The following is a 22,422-nucleotide window of genomic DNA, read 5'->3' as shown; positions in this document are numbered from 1 at the left end:
ATATATATATATGTACATCTTCCAGTACTTATTCCTTAAGCAAAACATGTAACAAAAAACATATAACAAAACATGTAACAACTATTTATCTAGTGTTTCTCTTCTATTAGGAATGATAAGTTTAGAGATTTGATTGCACCATTTTCTGTAAGGAATTTGAGCATTCATAGACTTTGATGTTTACAGGTCGTCTTGGAGCCCATTTTCTGCAGACACTGAAGGACCATATGGCAACATAGTTTTTATTTACATTTCCCAATTATTTGTGAAAACAAATAATTTTTGACATTTTTCTTCCGTTTTTGCTTCTGTTTTGAATTCCCTGCTCACAGCAGGGTGGTGGCTTCCTGTTTCATGTTTTGTCTGCGTCAGAGGGAGATCAGTGAAGACTGCTTCAGAAGCTGCTCTCAAGACACTGTTTCAAGTGACAGCTTCACAAAATTGGATTTTGGAGGTGCTAGGGCAACACTGAGTAATACTCCTGTGATATATATTTCTTTCTGTCAGTGTCCCTGGGCAAGGTTTTTAACCTCCTTAGACTGCCTGCTTTGGTTGAGGTGCTTTAACTCTTTTATAAGAGTTAATAAACGGGAAGTGCTTAACATAATGACTTAACAAAAGTTTAGTTGTCGTAATCGTTGACACCATCCTTTCTGTTCTTCAGGACTGCACTTACTAATGTTATGCTAAGGTAAGAATGTGTCCTCACTTAAGGGCGGCGGGGAAACATGTTGAATGGGTCAAGTAGCAATGATGGATGGATTTCTAGGTCCCTACTTTCCCCAGTGCGGTGGTTTTAGATTCACCCGCGCTTTCCCTGAAGTCAGTTGTTTTATTCCTGGAAGTTATACATGTCCATCTCTTTCATGTTCTTAATGTAGCCAAGAAAGAAACAGAACACTAAAGTAACTGGAATGTGTTCACGGAGATGGAAGAAAACTGTTTTTCTGCACCTTGAAGTGAAATTCACTCAACATGCCATGATATTTATTAAGTCATAAACCTGCAAATATAATTTCCTCACTGTACAAACTTCTGTCTCAAGAAAGAAATAAATGAGAGGAAGCATATCTTTTTTGGAGGGGTGGCCTCAGCAAAGGCTCAGGGAGCATACGCAGCTCAGATGTGTTAAAGTAGCACGTTCTCTTCTATTTTAAAATATTTAATTGATAAGTGAAAGTATACATCCAAGGTATACAATATAGCTGTGGTAAGCATAGTTTAATAATAATCACAATCAAATTAACTGTCACATCTTTTGCCGCCCATGGTATACATTGGCTTCTCAGAACTTGTTCATCTCATAACTCAAGGTTTGCACCCCTTGATCCATCTCTCCATTTCCTGTATCCATTCATATGTGGATGGGCCCTTAGGTTGATTTAAAATCTTGGCTCTTGTGAATAATGCTGTGTTGAACGTGGGAATGAAAATATGTTTTTGACCTATTCATTTCATTTCTTTTGTGCATACTCCAAAGTGGAATTTCTAGATAATAAGGCAGTTCTATTTTTAATCGTTTATGAAATTTCCACACTGCTTTCCATAATGTGCAATCTCACGAACAGTGCGCAGGATTCCCTTTTCTTCACAGCTTCTCCAATACTTGTAACCTCTTACCTTTTTGATAGTATCCATTATAGCAGGTGTGAGATATTTCACCATGATTTTGATTTTTGTATATTTTTTTTTTCTTTCTGGATTAGTACTGTTGAGCACCTTTTCAGGTAACAGCTGTCTTCTTTTGCGAAATATTTATTCTGATTTTTGTCATTTTTTTAATCAGATTATTTGTTTTACTCTTGAGTTATTTGCATGTCTTTTGTATTTTGGATATTAACCCCTTGCCTGCTGTATCATTTTCAGATATTTTCTTCCATTCCACAGGTTAGTTTTTCACGGTCTTGATTATTTCCTTGGCTGTACGAAAGATTACTTTTTTTTATTGAGTTTATTGGTACATTTTAGGTATACAGTACAGTTACATTCATTATTGGGATCTTGTACCTTTACATGACTGGTCTTGGTTCTCATTTTTTCCCCTTGTCCCTGCCCTCCCTTCACCCCCTCCTCCCCTCCCCATTTACAAACACTTTACTTCCATTTTTTCATTTTCTCATATTTTTTTCTTTTTCCTTATTACCTTTCCCCTACCCTTCCCACTTTCCCTACACCTCTAACCATTTTCTTCCTATTGAAAGATTACTTTTTAATGTAATCTCATCATCAATTTTCACTTTTGTTCATACTCAAGAAATCATGGTCCAGACCAGTATCATAGAGCTTGTTCCCTGTGTTTTCCTCTAGGAATGTTTCGCTTTCAGATGTTTCCTGTAACTCTTTAACCCACTTTTATTTGATTTTTGTATATGGTGTGATTAAATTTACAAAGGATCTAATTTTGTTCTTTTGCATGTGGATATAGGGCTGTCCTGATACCGAGCATTGAAAAAAAATTGTCCTTTCCCCATTGTGTGTTCTTTGTACCTTTGTTTAAAATTAATTGAGCATAAATGCATGGATTTACGTCTTTGTATTCAATTCTGTCCCACTGTGTTTCATGTCCTTTTTTGTTCCAGTACCACAGTGTTTCGATTGCTATGGCTTTGTAGTATGTTTTGAGGTGAGGTGCTTTGATGCCTCCAGCTTTTTGTTTTTGCTCAAAATTGCTTTAGTTTTTCTTTTGTGGCTTCAGTTTTAGGGTTGTTTGTTCTATTTCTGTGAAAAACATCTTTTCCATTCTGATAGGGATTCCATTAAATCTGTAGATAGTTTTGGGTAATGTAGATATTTTAACAATACTAATTCTTTCAATATGTTAACATGGGATATATTCCCATTCATTTATATCTTCTTCAGTTTCTTTCATCAATAACATGGTATATAGATTTTTCATCACTTATGTTAAATTTATTCCTAAGCATTTTATTGTTTTTGATATTGTTGAAATTGGAGTGGCTTTCTTAATTTCGCCTTTGGATAGTTTATTGTTCGTGTACAGGACATAACTGATTTTTGCGTATTGATCTTGAATCCTGCAGCTTTACAAAATTCATTTGTGGTGAAATTTATGCAAAGCATAAAAGACATTTTTGAAATGTGAAAATTTGCTTCAACACAAGATGTGGAAGATGGCTTTCTGATTTAATGTCAGTCAGTACCTTGGTTAACTTCCACATGAGATCAATCTCAGAAGAAACAGTCATAGACATGGATGTTTAGGGACAGGGAAGGTCCATTGCCTCACTCTCTAACTTTAAGAATGAAAGATCTTTGCTTTTAGATTTTAAGCATTGGCTATTTGGTCTTCCAGGTTATGCCTGTGAAAGCAATTAAGTAGTAGTATTCAGTTATAATTATGCCCTTTTACTTTGTTAGAGATGGTTAAGATTAAAGCATGAAATATATTGAAAGTTGGGGACTAGGGAGTATAAGGGATTCTGTGGTATCTCTATCTCACTTGAAGAGGGTGGGCCTTAATGGAATGACAGGAAAAGTGACATGAAATTATTGGTCAGTGGAGGTGGAGGAGATGAGGAGGACAGGACATTCTAATAAATACATTGGAACACGTCCATGAGAAAGACAAGAGGGCTTCATTTTTGCCTGCTTCACTGCCTCCTTCTGTTTCCACCCACCCTGTCTCTCCTATCTTCATCCCTGTGAAGTAAGAAGCAGTAGTTATATTAAACTAGGTATTTCAGATAGTTTCTTCTTTGTCCTCAATCTCTCTTCTCTTATATTTTCTCCTGTTTCTTCTCTTCCTCTTGAGACTTTGGATATTTAACTTAGTCACTAAATCGCAGAAGATTCTTTATATTAAAAATGAAGACTATCCTCTTCTCTCGACCACGTATCAGCATGGATATGACTTTTGAATTTAATCATGTATTTAGTCAATCGTGCATCAGTTGAGTGAGGCAGTTGGTCAACAAAAATTTGGGAATTCTGAAAAATACCAAAACTATGAATATTTCCTAAAATCCATTTCTTTTACTTCTAGCCTATAAATATATCATTCAGATATAGTTTGACTACAATGTAAATATACTATGAATAAATAATCAATTAGCCTCAAGGAGATTGGGGACCCTGAAGAGTAAAGGGTTTGGAAAAAATTTAGATTTTTACACATTGAATTCGAGGAGCCCATTTATATGAAAATGTCTTATAAGCAAGCGAAATATGAGAATCTAGCGATTCAAGTAGAGGTTAGGGCTGAAGATTTATATTTGGAGAAATTAGCTTACCAAGATTTAAAAGGCATGTTACTTCAAAAAAATTGATTTAGTAAGAGTTCAAGCTTTGTTGAGGGTAAACATAATAGCTTTTTAAAGCTATATGTCATATCATAAAACTTTTGATGTTTTAATATTGTCTTAACAATTCCCTAGTGTCAAATTCTTTTATTGTCAAATTTCTGTGTATGCTTAAATTATTTCTCTTGTGTCTTTTGAGTTGATAGTCCAATCCTAATGCACAAAATAATACAATTTAGGGGAAAAGATCTGTCATGGTGAAGAAGAAAACTAATTAAAACATCCATCAGCTAATGTGACCTTTTGAATTCTGAATGGAAGGGTTAGCATTTATTACTTAATTAAAACTTATGAATCAATTATTTGAAAAATATTTCCTGGGTGATACAAAAAATAAAACCAAAATATCACGATAATTATTTATTTGCAAACATGCTTTAATTTGCTGGTAATCATAAAGATTAAAACAGAAGAATTTAGTGACACAAACATCTAGATTTGCCAGCGAAAATTTAAGCAAGATGCTAAATAATTAACGTTCGACTTCCCCTTTCCACTTTGTCTTCTGGCAGACAACCTGAAGCACTGACCACTGAAAGTGAACCGAATTCTATACTGCCTGTTTGATGGTTCTTAATGTTCCTAAGTTTGAGGCAAGTTAAAATCCACCTTTCTCCATAACGTCTATAAATATTTCAGCTGTTGTAGACATGGAGTTCTGCAGTTTGGTCCTCAGTATCTTTGCGGCCGTGTGGCGGTTGTTTCTCCATCCCCTTATCCACTTTGTTGCTCACCTGTCAGATACCATCTGAGGCTTTAGAGCTGCGTAGTGTTTTTGCAGATAGGGAACGCCTGTTACACTTCATCAGATCGCTTCTTGATTTCTACGTGAAATGTACATAAGTGAAATGATTTTCATAATAATTTCTAAATGAAATGTACATTTCCGAGTTGATTTTTAAATGTCTTATCAGAATAAAAATTGTGTGTGGGCGCACATGACACAAGGGTCGTGATAAGAGCAGTAAAATGAGGATCGTAAGCAAGTTGGTTAGGCCGTTCAAAGGGCAGACAATATGTGAGGCATTTCATTGTGTTACACTTTTCCCAGTCATTCCATAAACTTTAAATATGCTGTGGAGAGCATACAGTGTGTTAAAAATAAGCATCACAGTCCGCTGAAATTGCATTCTTGTCTTTGCATCTTATTTCCTATTTAAGAAGACCGAGAAGATATTTATGGTTGTTCAGCAAGCAGTTGATAAGCTTTATTGCCTAAATGTGAGCATTGAAATACCTTGCAACTCACTGTTTTCAACATATCGAATTTTAAAACAACAAGCAAGTTCCAAGATTAAGCAGTGTTCAAATGTATAAACAGCACTCAAATGTATTCTTCTTTATGGCTACTTAGAACTCCGTTGTGTATAAATTCGGCATTTTCTTTACCCGTTCTTCTGTTGATGGACATATAAGCAGCTTCCAAGCCTTAGTTATTATGAGTTCTGCTGATATAAACATGGGCATGCGTGTGTCGCTGTAACACGGTATCTTTAGTTCTTTGCGGAAGATACCTAGAAGAAGAATAGTTCGGTTGAATGGCTAACATTTGTAAAAAAATGGACACACCTGGAGACCGTGATGCTAAGGAAAATAAATCAGACACACAGTTTAAATATCATACAGTTTCTCTGATACGAGAAACCCAAAGTAGTAAGTAAATAGCAAAATAAAAGATCAATGATAGCAAACAGGGAGGTAGATTTTCTGAAAATAGAAAGAGAACCAAGAGATGGAGGTAGGGGAGGGGGTGGCAGTGTAAAAATGATTAAGATGTGTCCTTGCACCAACTCCCCACGAGCAATGTAACATTGTGTACTGCAAACTCGGGCTAATACAATTTTATAAAAAGCTCTATTCCAATGATAAGGAAAAAGTAGCTAGACACATAAGTAATTGGGAATCAGATGCTTGAATTTTTCTAATATAACATACAATTATGTTTTAAAAAGCAATGGTACCAAACCAAATATTTGAATTTATCTTAGTGTAGCAAAGAATTGTATTTTGAAACAGTGACAAAAGAGTTTTATGTCATTAATATAAAAAACTAAAATAATAATACTTTTTGTTTCAGTTATGTTCATTTCATTAGCATTTTATCATGAAGAAAAATGTGTGACTTTTTTCATGATCTACTTTGTGTTTGAAAAATACATCAACTAATAGAATTGCTTTTAATGAATTGTAAAATCTAAGCAAATGACATACTATGTTGCAATAATTTCACACCACTGTATTTACAGTAATTCTTCCCAAGGCAGACTCTTTTTTTGTGGTATTTCAGTCTTCACCATTCACTTGTTATGCTTGTTTGATAGAGCATTTATCTGTATGAAATGTGATTTTACTTATTCTACATAAGTGGTATTGAAAGGAAAAGACAATGGAAGACTGCAGATAAATTACAGAAAAACAGCAGCTAAGTTTGAGTATTTTTGTAGTGAAACCATGGGAAAAATGAAGATAAAGAGGGCATTGCCTTTCAGTGTAGGAATATCAGGTTCACTAGAGGAATAGATTGTATATATGCACATATACTGTGTGTGTGTGTGTGTGTGTGTGTGTGTGTGTGTCTCCGTAAATGAAGTGGCGTGGAAGGTAATACGTACCATATATTGTATCCCAACCTGCAGAATCAGGGTGGAAGAATGCAGAAGGGCCAGCCGTGCTCTGCAGTCCAAGGATGCAGTCAGAAATCAAGGGCCTAAAGCTCACTGCAGAGTCCAGTTCCTGTCCATGACCGAAAGCTAGAGCCTCTGCCGGGAAGGTGGAGGAGTTTGTGCTGAAAGCCTGAAGGAACTGAGACGAAACTCCGCAGGCTCCTCTGAGGAAGCAAAGGGAGAACGTCTCTCTTTCTTCCCCTTGGGCTACAAGCGTATCAGTTGGCACCACTCGCATCCAGGGTCTTTCCTCCTCGGTTTGGGGCCTACCGTCTGGTCGCCCTCTGACCCACGCGGAGTGGTCTTCTACTCATCTCCTAGGCCTTTCTCAACCCATTTGAGTTTATGGCACAGTTACCTAAGGCACTAGGGTGCATTTTTGGGGCATCTTTTTATTTCCCTCTATGCAGTTCAGGCTGGCCTTGAGCTCAATGTGTAGCCCAGGCGGGCCTCGAACTTGCAGCCGTCCTCCTTGCTCAGCTTCCGGAGTGCTGGGATTACAGGCGTGCGCCACCATGCCTGGCCCCTTGAAGCATCTTTGCAAGGATGTGGGACTGAGAGGAAGAGTCGTGGCAGGAGTCGATGCGGTGAGAAGGTGCCTTGCACATGAACGTGAAGTATGGGAAGTGAGGGGCTGAGTGAAAGTCATGCAGAAAATCCCCTGCTGTGCATCCAGCGCAACTTCAGGAATCGTAAATTCTGACATAAAATCAGATGAAGCTGCAGGGAACACTTTTAATTGTTCACATTATCTGCAGAAAGCAAAACAAATAGGAAAACTTCTCATGTTAATTCTGCCACAATAGAAAGGTCTGATAGGACCTTTCTCCCAGCAAGGGATGGCAAATCATAATCAGTAATGAATGAGTTATTTTTAGTTTCATATGTATGTAATATCATTGATTTAATTCTCTTCATTTAATGTACTGCATTGTTTGAAAGAATATGAGAGGGTATGTTGCACTCTGGACTTTATTATAGGATAAATTAACTTTCTGGAAGGTCTTGAAACTCAGCCAGGAATTGTAATACTGAATAAAAATTGGTTTTCTTCTGAAGTCCTAGATATGAAAAAAAAATCTACTCAGAGCAATGTGACAATTTCTTTCAATATCTTAAAACTGTCAAAATTTTAAATTAACTAGTAAATTTTTATAACATCTGAACTAAATCTTTACTTATATTTTATATTTAAATACTGTGGTAGTATTACATGTTTTATTGTGTTTTTTATTGTTTTCCTGTTCTTTTTATGTGGGGTAAGAAAAATCACTGAGGGTCAGATGTCCAGGGGAAACAGCACGGACCTGAGTACCAGCAGCTATGGAAGACAGGGTTCTTCTGAGAGCCTGGCTTTGCATTCAGCAGCTGAGCGAGCTTCGGTTCTCTGTTGATTTCATTTCCCAGTCTGCACATGAAATATTCACGAGGACCGACCGCTGATGGAGCACCTGCTCTGTGCACTGCAGCGTTATTGCTGATCTTTGTAACAGTGCTGCAAGCTGGGCATTCGTACACCCACTTTACCATTTCAGGAAGATAAGTAAGTTGCCCGAGGCAATGCAATTAATATCCAACAAATTCCAAACTATCCATATATGAAGCCTGTGTGGTTTACCCTATGAATTTGAAATTCTATTAATTACTTTTCAGTGGACCCTTGACTTACAAACTCCACTCATTCCAAGGGCTGGTTGTAACTCAGATTGTCCACTGAAGGCTCACGCTCCTCTGCACAGGCTTCAAGGTCTCTCTCCTGTGCACAGGCAGATCTCAGTGTCCTTAGACATTACGTTTACCTCACACAGGAAAGGATACTGTAATGTTCCTTCCAGAACTCTTTAAGGATTAAATCTAAGTCGGAGACCATCTGGAAGCACACGTAGCTGACATTCAGGTCATAACTCAAGACTTTGGCTGTAAGTTAAACACAAAAATTCCAATCATAATCCAAGTTGTTCGTGTGTTAGGCCAGTCGCAACTCAAGGGTCTACGGTATTTCCCTTTAGTAGTCTCGTCTTAGCCATACCTCTTGTTTTTTTTTTTTTTTTTTTGTGCCTTTTTTCCCCCTAATAATTCTCTTGAAAAACTAAAATTGATTTTAAGTAACCACATTTTGGGCAACTGTTTTTTTTGTTGTTGTTACCAGGGATTGAACTCAGCACCTTGTGCCTGCAAGCCAAGCACAGTGCCACTAAGCTAAATCCTGTCACTGGGCAACTATTTTTTGACTAATTTCTCTGACCCTGATGGAGTTTTCATGCAGACTTTCAAATTATATGTAGCCTATTCTCATTCCTTTAAATAAGTATTAAAATTATTGTAAAATGGTATCCCTGTATTTCTTAGTGTTGAGAATCTTTTAAGTATCATTTGTTACATCTTGTTTTCAATCTTTATTGCATAATCATGTCAGATATTTGTCAGGTTTCATAGGAAGTTTCTTTGTCCATGGATTTCTCTATAGAAACAGAAATAAAAGAAAAAGACTACATCATGAGTCTGATTCCTGGTAGCCTTGCTAATTCTTTTTCTAAATGATAAAGCTGTGGAGTCGTGGTTTATCATCTGCGCCTGTGCTAGTTCATCCCCTTCAGAACAGAATCCTGCTGCTGTCTCATACTTTTATCAGACTGCGAGGTCCATCTGTATAAAGATGTCTTCATGTACAGATGTTTCTTTAATAATACAAAGATTTAAATGTTGCAAGGATAAAGAAATTGGAAACAATCAAAAACAGATCAACTGTTTTAGCAAGATGTATCTTAAGTTCCCCAGAGGTTGATAGTGTTTAAAAATTATAAATGAAGCAGTTAGTCCCTGTAGAATTAGGGAAATAGTAACAAACGATTTTAATCAGTTTTTAAAATTTAACATTCTTCCCTTCCACTGTCTTGGCTTTCTCAGCAGTTACAGCCCAGGGATATTTCATGGCGTATGTAAATGTACACCATCCTATGCCTTTCCACTTTACATCCAGGGATTATGGGATTTAGAAATTGGGTGTGACATAATTTTATGTAAAGTTAAATATTGTAAAATTACTATAATATGCTTAGCCTCTTTGATGGTGGAATGGGAACGGAATAGGTAGAATACGCTCACATCTATCACCAAACTCTGAAGCTGTATTTATCTGTCTCTGGACTCTCAACCAGCTTAGGATTAGCGCCAACTCCACCCACTCTATTTTTACATATAGGTATCATCTGATAATTTTATGCAGGTGATAGATGCTAAGTAAAAATTTACTAAGAGGATATTAAAGGAAAGCTTTGTTAGATGTTTTGTGTATAATACAATACATAACGGTAGAATTTTGTAATAGTTTGTTGACATGTCTTGGCTTTTCTTTAGTTTTATTTATTTATTTAAAAGTATATAGTTGAGAAATGTATGAATATATCTGCTTCAAATAAATTGCAATATTTCCAGGTTAACTGATCTATACTCAAAAATACTCTCTCTTCCAGGAGAAATCATTGTTACTAGCTTCATGTGTATTTTCTAGATTAGTGTTTATACACACAGTTATACAATATGTAGTTTTATTTTATATATGTTTTATGTAAATAATACAATATATATTATATATTGCTGATCATCTCTCAAGTAGGTTTTTCAAGGGCTTCTCATTTAACAACTATAGGCAACATATTTCCATCCATTTCTACCTCAGGCAAAGCTCTAAGAGTTGACATTTTTCCCTCTTATTATTTTGCTCATTAGCTCTCCCATGAATCTCATTTTCCAAGCTCTTCTTCTCCCATACAAGTCCTTTCCCTCTCAGTTTAAACTTAAATCAGCGTATGACTTATTACAATTGTATCCTCATCCTTGGCACCAAGCAGAAGACGAAAGACTGTTCAGTGAGAATAACTAAAATAACCAGCAGAGCCATGGGGAAACTATTTGGGGGCGCATGGAGCCTCCTTGAAGGGCCACTTTGTATGTTCTTGCTCATCTGTGAGGCCATAAAGTGTCTCCACCAAAGACTCATCTGAAAGGAGAAAGTGCACCTGTATAGTCACCTTGCATGTGATCATGGGACCACTTGTTAGAGTTCCAAATTAAGAGATGAAATTATGAGCTGAGCAAGTGTTCGGAAGCATTTACAACATTTCCAAGTAAAAAGCAGGCACCATATATATATAATTTTTTTTTGAATGTGTAAAAGCACATAGCACCTCTGCTGCTGTCCCGTGGTGGTGCTGACTGTATCATGGCCACAGAGCCCCTGGCCCTAAAACTACCAAAAAGTATTGTAGGACCAAAGAAGCTATCAAACCATAGCATGCGCATAGTCCAAAGGAAGAACTTCTGGGTCTCCTATCCCGAGGCCTCTGTCTTCTTTTTTAAAAACTAATTTTATTGGTATGATTTCAATATATATAACAATCATATTCATCAAAGGGAACTTGTACCTGTACATGGAATATCTTGATTCCTCTCTTTCTCCAGTCACTCCTCGTATCCCCAGGCCTTTGTCTTCTTCCGGATCCCAAGAATAAAACTAATTTTGACTTCCAGCTGTATATACCTTTGTAGTTTTCAAATTCATGATCTTGGTGCTGCTTCCTGGTTTGAAAACTGCATACTTATTGAGTATTAGGCACAATACTCACCGTTTTGTATACTTGCTGTTTAGTGAACCTGAAAGATTCAATAAGCTAAGTATCAGGATGCTCATTTCATGGGTGAAACCATCAGGGTACAATGTCATCTAACACAAGATGGTTGTTTCATCGTTCGCACCGAGATGGAGTTAACTCCAAAGTCGGTCTTTTCCACTGCACCCTATCTCCTCCCTTTTTTCAACCAGTGTGGTATTGATTATTTCACAAGTTTTCTAATAATCTTTTAGATTCTCAGTTTCAGTGGCTTTTTTAATGGAAAGTTTAAAAGATAAACTACAGAGTGTTCATAATTAGGTATGCTTTGCAAATATATTTTGCCATTTTAGAAATTCTTTCAGCCAAAATGCATTTAAACACACGCTGATAAAAATTTTCTTTTCACTAAAACATCTGCTAGCTTAAATAATGACCAATATTAAGAAGCCACTTAAATAATCAAGTCTGTTCACTAACTTGTTTCTCATTCCCAAATTTTTGCTATAATAAAAGCCCTGGGTTCCTCTGGATCGTTACATAAAGTATCTCTGTGTGTTTAACACTCTCGGAGGGTTTAGAGGAGACACTAGAACTTTCTCCAGGTCTCCAGTTACAAGTTTATTTTTAATATAATGCATTCACATGGTTTAGCTTTGTAGCATTTTTTATTTTTGCAAAACTGCTATTACTACAAACAATTTCATGTTAACACTTTTTACTAGGTGCAGTTTGTGTGTACATCTTATGTTATACTTAATAAAAATACAGACACCCTGGAATGACCTTTTTTATGTTTGCATTCTTAATATATTTACTATATATTAATACTTAAACTCACTGAAACCAAAGATTGATATTTTTGTCTTTTATTTCTTGCCTCAACTTGGCATTTTATTACAAGAAAATGGTATTTTGGGTTTGTTTGTTTGTTTGTTTGTTTGTTTGCTTTTTGAGACAGAATCTCACTATGTGGTTGAGACTGACCTGGAACTCACAATGTAGCCCAAACTGCTTTCGAACAGTGATCCTCCTGACTCAGCCTCCTGAGTGCTGGGATTATGGGCGTGCACCAGGATGCCTGGCTAAGAATTTTGAGTGAACAAAATGTCTTAAGGTTATCAAATGTATTTATACTTAACACACTGAATATGCGAAACTTAATCTTAACACTGAAAATCAACTTAATCGTTTGGCTTTTGACTGATGAATAACCTTTAAGCATGTTCACAAGGCAAGATACTCTGTTGTTTGCTGTGATTCATATTCACATGGTGAAGCTGTGTGAGTGATTTGGGGAAATTACTTATATATTTTAGCCTAGCAGGAGATGTATCATGGAGAATGCAAGACCTTAGCTTGTTTTATCCACAGAAACTCTTGAGTATTTGTGAGATGGTTTAGGTGTAGCATTCAATATGTACTTTGGTTGCTGTCTCAGAAATACTGACAAGATCTTCTATATGTGTGAATTTTTTGAACTGAAAAAAAATCTTCAAAGTAATGTTCTCAGCTGCTCAAACTATTAAGTGATTCATAATTTTCAAGACTCCACTCCCATGAAGTTCCTGGTTGTGACAAAGTCCATCATCACCTTTATGGCTCGTCTTTGTGTGCGTTTCACTTGTTTATCCAGCTGTACTAGTTGATTGCTAGTTATTCACCAATTTCCCCTACAGAACGCTTTTCTAATGGTTGAGACATTTTTCACAATAGTTTAAGTTCTTCTATGCCTAGAAATGTAAGTTAACAATGACATTTTCATTTTATTTTTTAGAGCATCAGGGCATCTGGCCTTATCCTGCTGGAAACAATCCTTTTTGGGTGTCTGCTACTATACTTTCCTGTAAGTAACATAATGTATTTTTTTAAATAATTATTCTTTTTGCTTTGCTTTGACAGTATTTTATGCACGTATACACACACCGTATTTTCACACTCATGCACCATACGTATTATAAAGCCCTTATTTATACACACATGCACACACAAGGGCTTTACAAATATCAAAGTCCTGTTACCATGTGTATGACCTTAGACAAGCTTCTTATCATTTCTAATGCTCAGTTTCTTCCTGTGAAAAGGGAACAAATTATATTTTCTTCCCAAGTTTGTCACGAAGAAACTTAAGGCAATGTATGAAAGGCATACTTGGTGCTCCTCCTTCCTCTCCTTTTATCTACACACCAAGTAGTTCAAGCTGGAAAACCCCGGTGGAAAAACAAACAGGAAGAAAAACCTACGTAATGAGAAATAATTGTAATGAAATGAATGTGTGCTTGCTCCTGTTGCCTCGGGTAGCCAGGTAGACTCAGTAACACACTAGTGCCTCCATCTGTAATCACAGGATAAGGACGGACCTTCCTAACCCAGTCCCCACCTTGTGTTCAGCAGCTATTATGTGCTAAGCACTATGGTTATTTCTGGAACTACTCTGTGAGCAAGAAAAACTTGATTCCTTCTCTTGAGAATTTTGCAGTTTATGTGAAAATGAGCCTAAATGCCAAGAGAGTAGTAAGAGTTTTACAAGACACTTAGGAAGGACACCTAACCAACTCCAGGGGAGAAGATGTGGAGAGTCAGGGATCTGGAAGATGGGTAGAAATTAGAGGAGAAGGTAGGGCTGCCAGGACATCGGCCCACTTCTCTTTCACCGCCTTAATTCTTGAGTGCTTCAGACTCTGTCCTCACAGTTTTTGTTGACTCTCATGTCTAACCTCAAAGTCCTAAATGCTGCTGTTTATATGACAGTACTGCTGCATTTATGCTTTCAACACAGACCTTTTCCCCAACTCCAGCTCATGTCCAACTGTTTAACTGAGACCGCCACAAGAAGGCCCGACAGAGTTTCCTGTCTGTCGTGCTCCTAGCCAAGGAACTGATTTCCACACTGATTTAGTCTCTGGATCTCTGCAGCTGCTCTGCTCTTCCCTTAACTCCGCCCAAAAGTCTGGGAGTCGTTTCTGACCCCATTCCTTTTCATACATCCATCAGAAAAGCTTTCAAACTAAAGCAAAGAGCCCAGCCGGTTCCCACCATGATTGCTGCTCCGCCTTGACTGAACCGGGATCTCTCTTCTGGATCATTCCCGCACGCTCTTACTGCCTCTGCTTTCCCTTACAGTCCACCTATTCTGTAAATACCAGCCAGTTTTCACACCAGAGTTAGACTGACAAGGTTCCTCCTCTTTACAGAACTCTTAAAAGTTCCTCATTTTGTTTATAATGAAAACTAAAATCTTCACAAAGGCTTCTAAATTAACCATGATTTGTACCCTGCTCCTTCTCTTATCTCACTGAATAATCCTCCCCCTTATCAATGTGTAGACCAAGCAGTCCTGATCTTCAGGCCTTAAATTACATTTTCTATTCCCTTTTAAAGTGAAAGTGTGTTTAGGTATGATTTATGCTATCATCTGAATCTGCCCCCCGAAACTCACATGCCATAAACTCAATCCTCACCCTGTAAGTCTCTGACGTGGAGCCTTTGGATATTGTTTAGGTCTTGAGGGCGTCCTCATCCATGGATTAACGCATCAGTAAAAGGAGTGAAGAGTTGGTCCCTTTTGCCCTCTGCTCTATCATCTGAAGATGCACTAGGAAGGCCCACACCAGATTCCCAGATGCTAGAAACTTGATCATGGTTTTTCCTGCCTCCAGACCATGAAAAGTAAAATTCTTTTCTTTATAAATTTCCCAGTCTCCAGTATTTTGTCATGGCAACCCAAATAGACCAAGACAATAAATTTTTATTTTTCCATAAGATCATCCATATTATTTACTTTTTATAATTTACTGGCCTGGGGCTACACATACTAATTAATAATAGAAGACACCCAAGAGTGTGGAGACTGTCTATTCTGCCTACATAAATGGCATGCCATGCATTGTAATGTTTAATCTTCCCCATACAATGATAAGGGAGGTATTTAACTAGGTCATAGAATCACCTAAAGGTAATGAAAGACCTGGGAAGACTTCAGTCTTCTGAAAAATAATCTTAATAAACAATATCAATTGCTGCCATTTCCCCTTGAATTTCTGCTTTTTTATTTCCATTTTCTACCCAATCACCAGAGAGATCTTTTTAAAACATCAAATCTAATGTATCACCTCTTTGGTGGTCTTCAGTGTTCTTATAATGAAACTTTTCACATGGTTCTGGATGTTAGATGCAAAGTGGTGCTTACCTACCTCTGTAACCTCATCTGATACCATTTTTCTAGTCACTTTCTGTTCTTCAGCTACCCTGACCTTCATTTAGTTCTCAAATAAACATAACCTGTCTCTCAAGGTGAACAGTTGGAGCAGTTTACAAGGAATTAGCTTGGTAGTAGAAGTCTAGGAACAATGACTCTGATTTCTATTGTTTTAGCATCTATAATTAGGCAACAGGACCCTTTTAATGCTATTTTATAGCATGCACAGAAATCAGTTCTTGTTACCTATAAGATGCACACTTATTCAAATCAAGTGGTCATACTAATGAGCTTTAGCCTATAATCTATAGAATTGTAAAGGCTGTTAGATAGAAGTACTTTTTGAGAGTAAAAAAAATTTTTTTTGGACAGGATTATCAGCCACTAAATATTCAAAGCAACCACTGAAGACCCTTTCAAGTATGAATGACAGGTATACTTCTTGATAATTCTAACATGTTTGGGAGGAGGAAACCAGGGGATAAGGCTTACCAAACAAATTCTACCTACCTAAACATTAGAAAGCTGACTTCATGTGTAACTATATGACTGTTTCATCATTTGTAACGTAAATTCTTTTTGGACCTTCTTGAGGCCCCAGTGTGTAGCTCCCAATTTTATGCTTGTGTACCTTGCCTTTTAATTAAGTTAGTGTTCATGCTCTGAAGACAGAAGGGGTCAGGTTATGAAGATTTGAATACAGCATAAGATATAGTGGGAAATAAGGTACTAAAATGTAGCATTAAGTCTAAAAAGGAGAGTAATTTCACTGTATATGTGAGATTGGAAAATGCAGGACTTTGGTTTTTTGTTTTTGAGACTGGGTCTCTCTTTGTAGTTCAGGCTGGTTTGAACTCAGACTGATCTCAGCTCACAGCTAGCTCCCACCTTAGTCTTCTGAGTGCTGGAATTATAGGCATGCACCATACCACCATGCCTGGCAAGAAAGTGCTGCTTTGGTGACTGATAGCAGAGTCTTTGGCTCTGTGGGAACACTGGGTGAGCTTGGGCACACAGACACGAGCATTCTTCACAGGAGAGGAACAAGCTGACCAGTGGCTCAGGGTGCACTGGCTTCCTTGGAAGCTACAAAAAGAAATTTGTAACTTTGGGCTAGAGTTTTGCTCTAAGAAAGACCAGTGTTAAATTCAATGTTCAGGCAATTAAGCAAACCAAATATAATTTGGATATCACTTATCTGAAATACCTGGGACTGACAGTGTTGCAGATTTTACAGTTGTTTGGATTTTGAAATATTTTCATAGACTTTACCAGTTAAGCACCCTCAGTCTGAATTCAAAACCTGAAACATTCTGGAATCCAAAACTAACTTTCAAAGCATTTTAGATTTTGGATTGGGGATGTTTACCTTGTGTAGCCAAAAGGTCTAATCACTTGATGGTGTAAGTGTGACTGGTACTCTTATTTGTTAAACATCCTGCCTGCTTTCTAAGTTACTGCTATAGGCTAAAGCAAAATTGCTCCTTCAAGTTTTACTGGATGTTACGGTTTTATAAAAACACATGCTTCAGTAAAGTAGAGTTGTTTTCAGGGCTGGAAACTCCATGGAAGGGAGCTTTGGGGATATGCACTATTCTACTGTGTTATGCAATGAGCTTTTTATTCTTCTTATGCTGCATATTGTTGTTCAGATTTGCAAGAATTAAAGTTATTTTTGCCTTTCTAAGCAATCTTAGGACTACAGACGATTTCATAACAATGCTTATATTGGGAAATCCAATTTAGAGATTATCATCATTGTGCAGATGAGGACAAACCAAAATCCAACCAAATTTAGCATTGTTATAATTGGGAGCAGAAAGCTGAAGCATTTAAAGAATTTTCTTACTGATTCTTTGAAGTCTCATTGGAAGTCTATACATTTGTGAACAAATTAGTGTTCACACTCCCCTAAAAGCTTTTATATAATTTGTAAAAGAAAAAAGAGCTTAAAAACAACCAGTGTGCATTTTTGTTGAATATGAGAGAAAAGACATGTATGAATTAATAAAGCATTATTGGCAGTATAAAATCCAGTTTATTTTGGTTTCACTAAAGCATAAGTTTCAGTTAATAGAGTAGGCTTTTTCCTCTAACTCTGGTTACTAGTTAGTAGTAGTTACTAATAAGAAGGGAATGGTTGACCAGTATACCTGTTCATAAAGAGTAAGACGTGTGAACAGGGTACTTATTTTCAGGTTGTTTTCCTCACCCCGCACCAAGTCCCATAAAAAAAGATTTGCAAAATAATAGAACTGGAAAAGAGGGCATCAGACACAAAGGTCTTTGGTCTTTGTTCTACATCTTCATTTTTCAAATGAAAGAAGAGAGGCTGAGAGAAGTTACCAGCAATTCAACTTTCTCTGCTGATTGGTAAGAAGCCAAGAGTAGCATCCAGTCTCTTAACTCCTGGTCTGCATCTCTCTTGACTGTGGTATTTTTCACAGAGTGTGTTTACGAGACTTTTAAATGGCATCAAACAGGGAGCCAGAGAGTCCTGTGTTCTGACCACGGGTCGTCCCTTTTCTCTGTTAGGTCTCCAGGGAAATGAAGGGCATGGAGGATGAAGGAGGGAATCCATTTATCAAGGTTTTATTGAAGTGGGTCATGGGTCCTGGAAAGGTTGTGTGCACCAAAGAAAGAGTTGGGCGTGGCACACAGCAGTAAGGAGAGAAGCAGCAAGGTTTAATGAAGTTTAATTAGGGAATGGTATGCCCAATGCGTGGGGGCTTATCCAGCGGAAAGTGGCATGAGCTCTAAATGCACTGGGTTTGAGAACTTAAAATGTTGCCATGGGTCTAGGGCACCTTACAGGAGTCATGACTGACAAGGTGATGGACAGGGTGCTGAGTGGCGTCACCTGTAGGCCTCACATGTGTCTTTCCCTACAATCGCCTCTGTCATAACTGAATGTGTGAGATGCAGACCCATCTGCGTGAAACTTCCCTGAGCTCCAAGTGAAGAGGCCGAGCCGGAAGACCTGGCATGCACGCATCTGATCTCCACTTCTGGGTAGTGGCACTCGTGAAGAGGGTTGGGTGTTGGGCCTGGGGCACTGCCGAGGGTCAGGTGAGTGCAGTGGAGTGTTTCATCACACACAGTCATACTGTGTTTATTAATTTGACCCTAAGATGCGATGCAACATCTATATGAGCTTGGATGGCTTTGATGTCTTTGAGTCATCTGAAGTTTCTGATTTATTTTACCTATATGGATGCCAATTTTATGTTTCAGCCTAACATAAAACCAGGTTGCTTTTAGTAGCATGGAATCTGACTCAGTTAAGAGATCATTTTTCACTCCAAAGCTTAAAATTAAAACATGGATTTTTGAAAAGACATTAATGTAGAGAGAGCCCATGTAGAGCAGATGTATCATCCAGATACAGAGGAAAAACAGGTGGGTTTTGTGGCCTTGAATAAAGCTTGAAGGAAGAGAGACAAAGGGGAGAGAACTGATGGAAAGGAAGGAGAGTAGGAGAATGAAAGCATTCATATATAGCTGAAGCAGCTAAGTGACCTGTTACAGTTACTATTTATGTTGATGTCCAAATTATCCTAGATTTGGCCGGTGAAACACCTCCAAGCTGGTTCCTTATCCTTGTGATGTGATCCTGTCATTTTTTAGCACCTTCCTATTTCCTAGTGCAGAAGTATTCCCTACTCATTTTGTCCTTTCCTTTCTCCAGCCCTAGAATAAGCCTTTTCTCACAGGAGCCCTCCTACTCTTCAAGGAAAATGGATCTACTTCCACTGTGATTAACATAGGTTTAAAATTTTTAATTTATCATTTTATAGAAGGGTCAGTGTTAAAAGACAGATTTATATGATCTGAAGAGAAACCAGAGTACAGAAGGGTCAATGTTTTAAGCTTATCTAGAATGCAATTTATTTGGTGTCTTTAGATCCATTTGAATTGATACCAGAGCAAATGAGAAAACTAAAGTTGAAATACGTAGTAGCACAAAAATGCTGTTGAGGATACAATAATATAGGGATAGTAGTTCCATGGTTCCATGGTGGGGTAGTTTAAAAAGTATGGGAGTAAGAGACTCATTTCCCCTTCCTCTTGGTCCACTTAACCTGTATTCCACTTTCTGTCTCTATGAATTTACCTACTTCACGTGCCTCACTGAAGAAGAGGTAACTTCAGGACACCAAAATTACTCAAATCCAGTTAAATATTTTTTTCTCTTCTCCCAAGGCACCATAAGCCTGGGCATTTCCCTTTCACCTGCAAATTGGTCTTCCTCCCCAGACCTCAATCTTCAAGGAAGCTGTGCTACAGTGGGCAGTGGATCTCCACTTCAAATGTATAAATTCTTTTTATCCTCTGGTCATTAACCTGACAGACAGCCTGTGAAGGTGTCAGTTAGCACCAACATCTGTCTAAGTCCCCCCACAGTGGCCTGTAGGTGAAGTCTAATTGCCAGTGTTCCCCTGGGTGTATTCCTCTCCTCTGCACAGAGTCTAATAGAGGGGGTGGTTTGCGCCTGCCTGGGTTACTGTAGACACAGAGTGGGGAAGCTTTGCACACCTGTCCGGTGATTGCCTCTAGTCCTAGTCCTGTGAAACTTCAAGTGACCATTTCCTGTATAGACTTTTCCCATTTGGAAAGAATCAGGAAGGATTTTTCCAGCTTTCCACTGTGTCCACTGAGGAGGGACCAGTTAATTTTGTAAATACCACCAAAGTCCCTCTTTAATTCCCCCTTTTCCTAAGTCCATTTACCTTCCTGGGGGTATAGATGGGTCTTCATGGTTCTTCAGACACTGGCAATAAGGGTAGGGACTTGAGTAGCTGTAAGGCTGCCCTTCTTGCCTTTTTATCTGCCTTTTCCCTTTCCAAAGAGACTTTAGAAATGTTTCTTTGGTGTACCTTGTGGTAAATGACAGTGACCTGCCTGGAAAGATAGACTGTCTCCAGTTTTACTAGTAAATCTCCTAGTAAGAGAATGGGACATTTTGAGACCACCAAAAGCACATAGTTGAACATTTGACCTTCAGGTTGACGTGTCAGAGCAGGGGTAAAGAAGCTCTGACTATGGGTCCCTTGGACCCCATTATGGTTATAGATCTAGGAGAGGGCTTTTTAGAGAAGGAAGTTAAAACAAGGTAAGCCACTTTTGTATCTATAAAGAACTGAATTTGCTTAACCGTGACATCCAGGGTTACCTGGGGCTCCTCACAGGAGGTGGAGATGTCCATGCACAGAGGCATTGCAGATTGCATCCAGTCGCTTCAGTCATTTTCATCAGAGGAGGGGTGTAGGGGATCTGGCTGGCCTGACTTCTCTCTGGAGAGGGAAAGTCGGTCCTCCAGTGCCATGAGTCAGGCACATCAGCTGCCTGAGACATGGGGCAGGGTCCTGGCAGTGGCTCAGTATAGTTGAGGGCCCAGTATCCTGTTTCCTTGCATTTAAACCAGGTACCTTTACTTGATTGGCTTTACGTTTTCTTTGGACAACATGAGTGGGCTTAATGCATTGCCAATAGTGACAGCCATAATTTTGGTCTTTTCTTCTCTGCCTTTCTCATCTAGATCCTGATTGTTTAACACAGGAAAGGCCATGTCCAATGGTTGGGTCACAGGGGTGTGGGGACCCATCTGAATACCTACCAGCATCTTCTGAAAATTGGCCTAACCGTTCTTTGCATTATTGGGTGTCTACCACTGAAAAAGGAACATGGATTTGAGTAGTTCCCTCTACTACCATAACCTCTCTTAGGGGCAGGATAAGCTTTGAGTTGGCAAATTAGTAAACCCCACTTTGCATATGTCCTGTGGGGCTCACAGCCATGTGAGGAGGACAGCATATGATGAGAAGACTGATTTACTGGCCTGAGCGTTATAAGGAGATGTTTGAAGAGAACTTCTAGAGTGACTTCTCTTCTTCTTCTTCTTCTTCTCCTCCTCCTCCTCCTCCTCCTCCTCCTCTTCCCTCTTCTTCTTCTTCTCTTCTTCCTTCTATTCCTTTTCTTTTTTTTTTTTGCAGTAGTGGGAATCAAACTCAGGACCTTGCACTTGTCAGGCAAGTGCAGTGCCACTGAGCTACATCCCGATTCCTTAGTGTGACATTTTTATTGAACAGATGGGAGATGCCTATATTCCCATGAGAGATAGATGGTCATCTGATGACAGGATCATCAGCAATATCAATTTTTTCTTCCTTGGAAGCCTTCTTAAATACCATAGCTCTTAGGCCTTTACAGAGACAGAGCCTTAAAAGCCTGAACATAAGAGATTTAATACCATTTTCCTTGCCTTTTTGCAGAAAAGATCTAACTGGAGAACAGTATTGTAATTTAGACTGCTATTCTCTGCCCATCTGTTCCCATGTCCTAGTTCATATTGGACCCAAACAGTACTGCAATAGAAAGTAAGTTGTTAAAACAAGGGTGGAGCCTTGTGGACTCCAATTAGCTATCTGTGTCCTTTAGATCCATCTTCTGCAAAAGAATTCAGACCCACTGAGTTCCCACATTGTTCTCTGTGAGACTCAATTGTACTCATGTAGACATGAGTATACACGTCACATGTACACAAAGACACGTCTCTGGCTAAGTGAGCAGCACCAGTGCCTTCTTTTTTTGTTTTCTTTTTTTTCTTTTTTTTTTTTTTTTTTTTTTTTTTT

General features: G+C 38.2%; 1 protein-coding gene across 1 annotated transcript in view; it reads left to right on the top strand.

Annotated features, from left to right (window-relative positions):
- The window catches only part of Gpr158 (G protein-coupled receptor 158), a gene marked incomplete at its 5' end in the record, with an annotated part of 394,159 nt that overhangs the window by 249,606 nt on the left and 122,131 nt on the right, over nt 1-22,422 (top strand). Inside the window, one exon of the mRNA XM_033759660.1 lies at nt 13,370-13,438. Within this exon, the coding sequence (XP_033615551.1) occupies nt 13,370-13,438 (69 nt within the window). The remainder of the gene's footprint in view (nt 1-13,369; nt 13,439-22,422) is intronic.

The sequence above is a fragment of the Fukomys damarensis genome, unplaced genomic scaffold (genome assembly GCF_012274545.1).
Source record: "Fukomys damarensis isolate Sample0158 unplaced genomic scaffold, DMR_v1.0_HiC HiC_scaffold_37, whole genome shotgun sequence".
NCBI classification, from domain to species: domain Eukaryota; kingdom Metazoa; phylum Chordata; class Mammalia; order Rodentia; family Bathyergidae; genus Fukomys; species Fukomys damarensis.
This window is presented reverse-complemented; position numbering and strand designations above follow the sequence as displayed.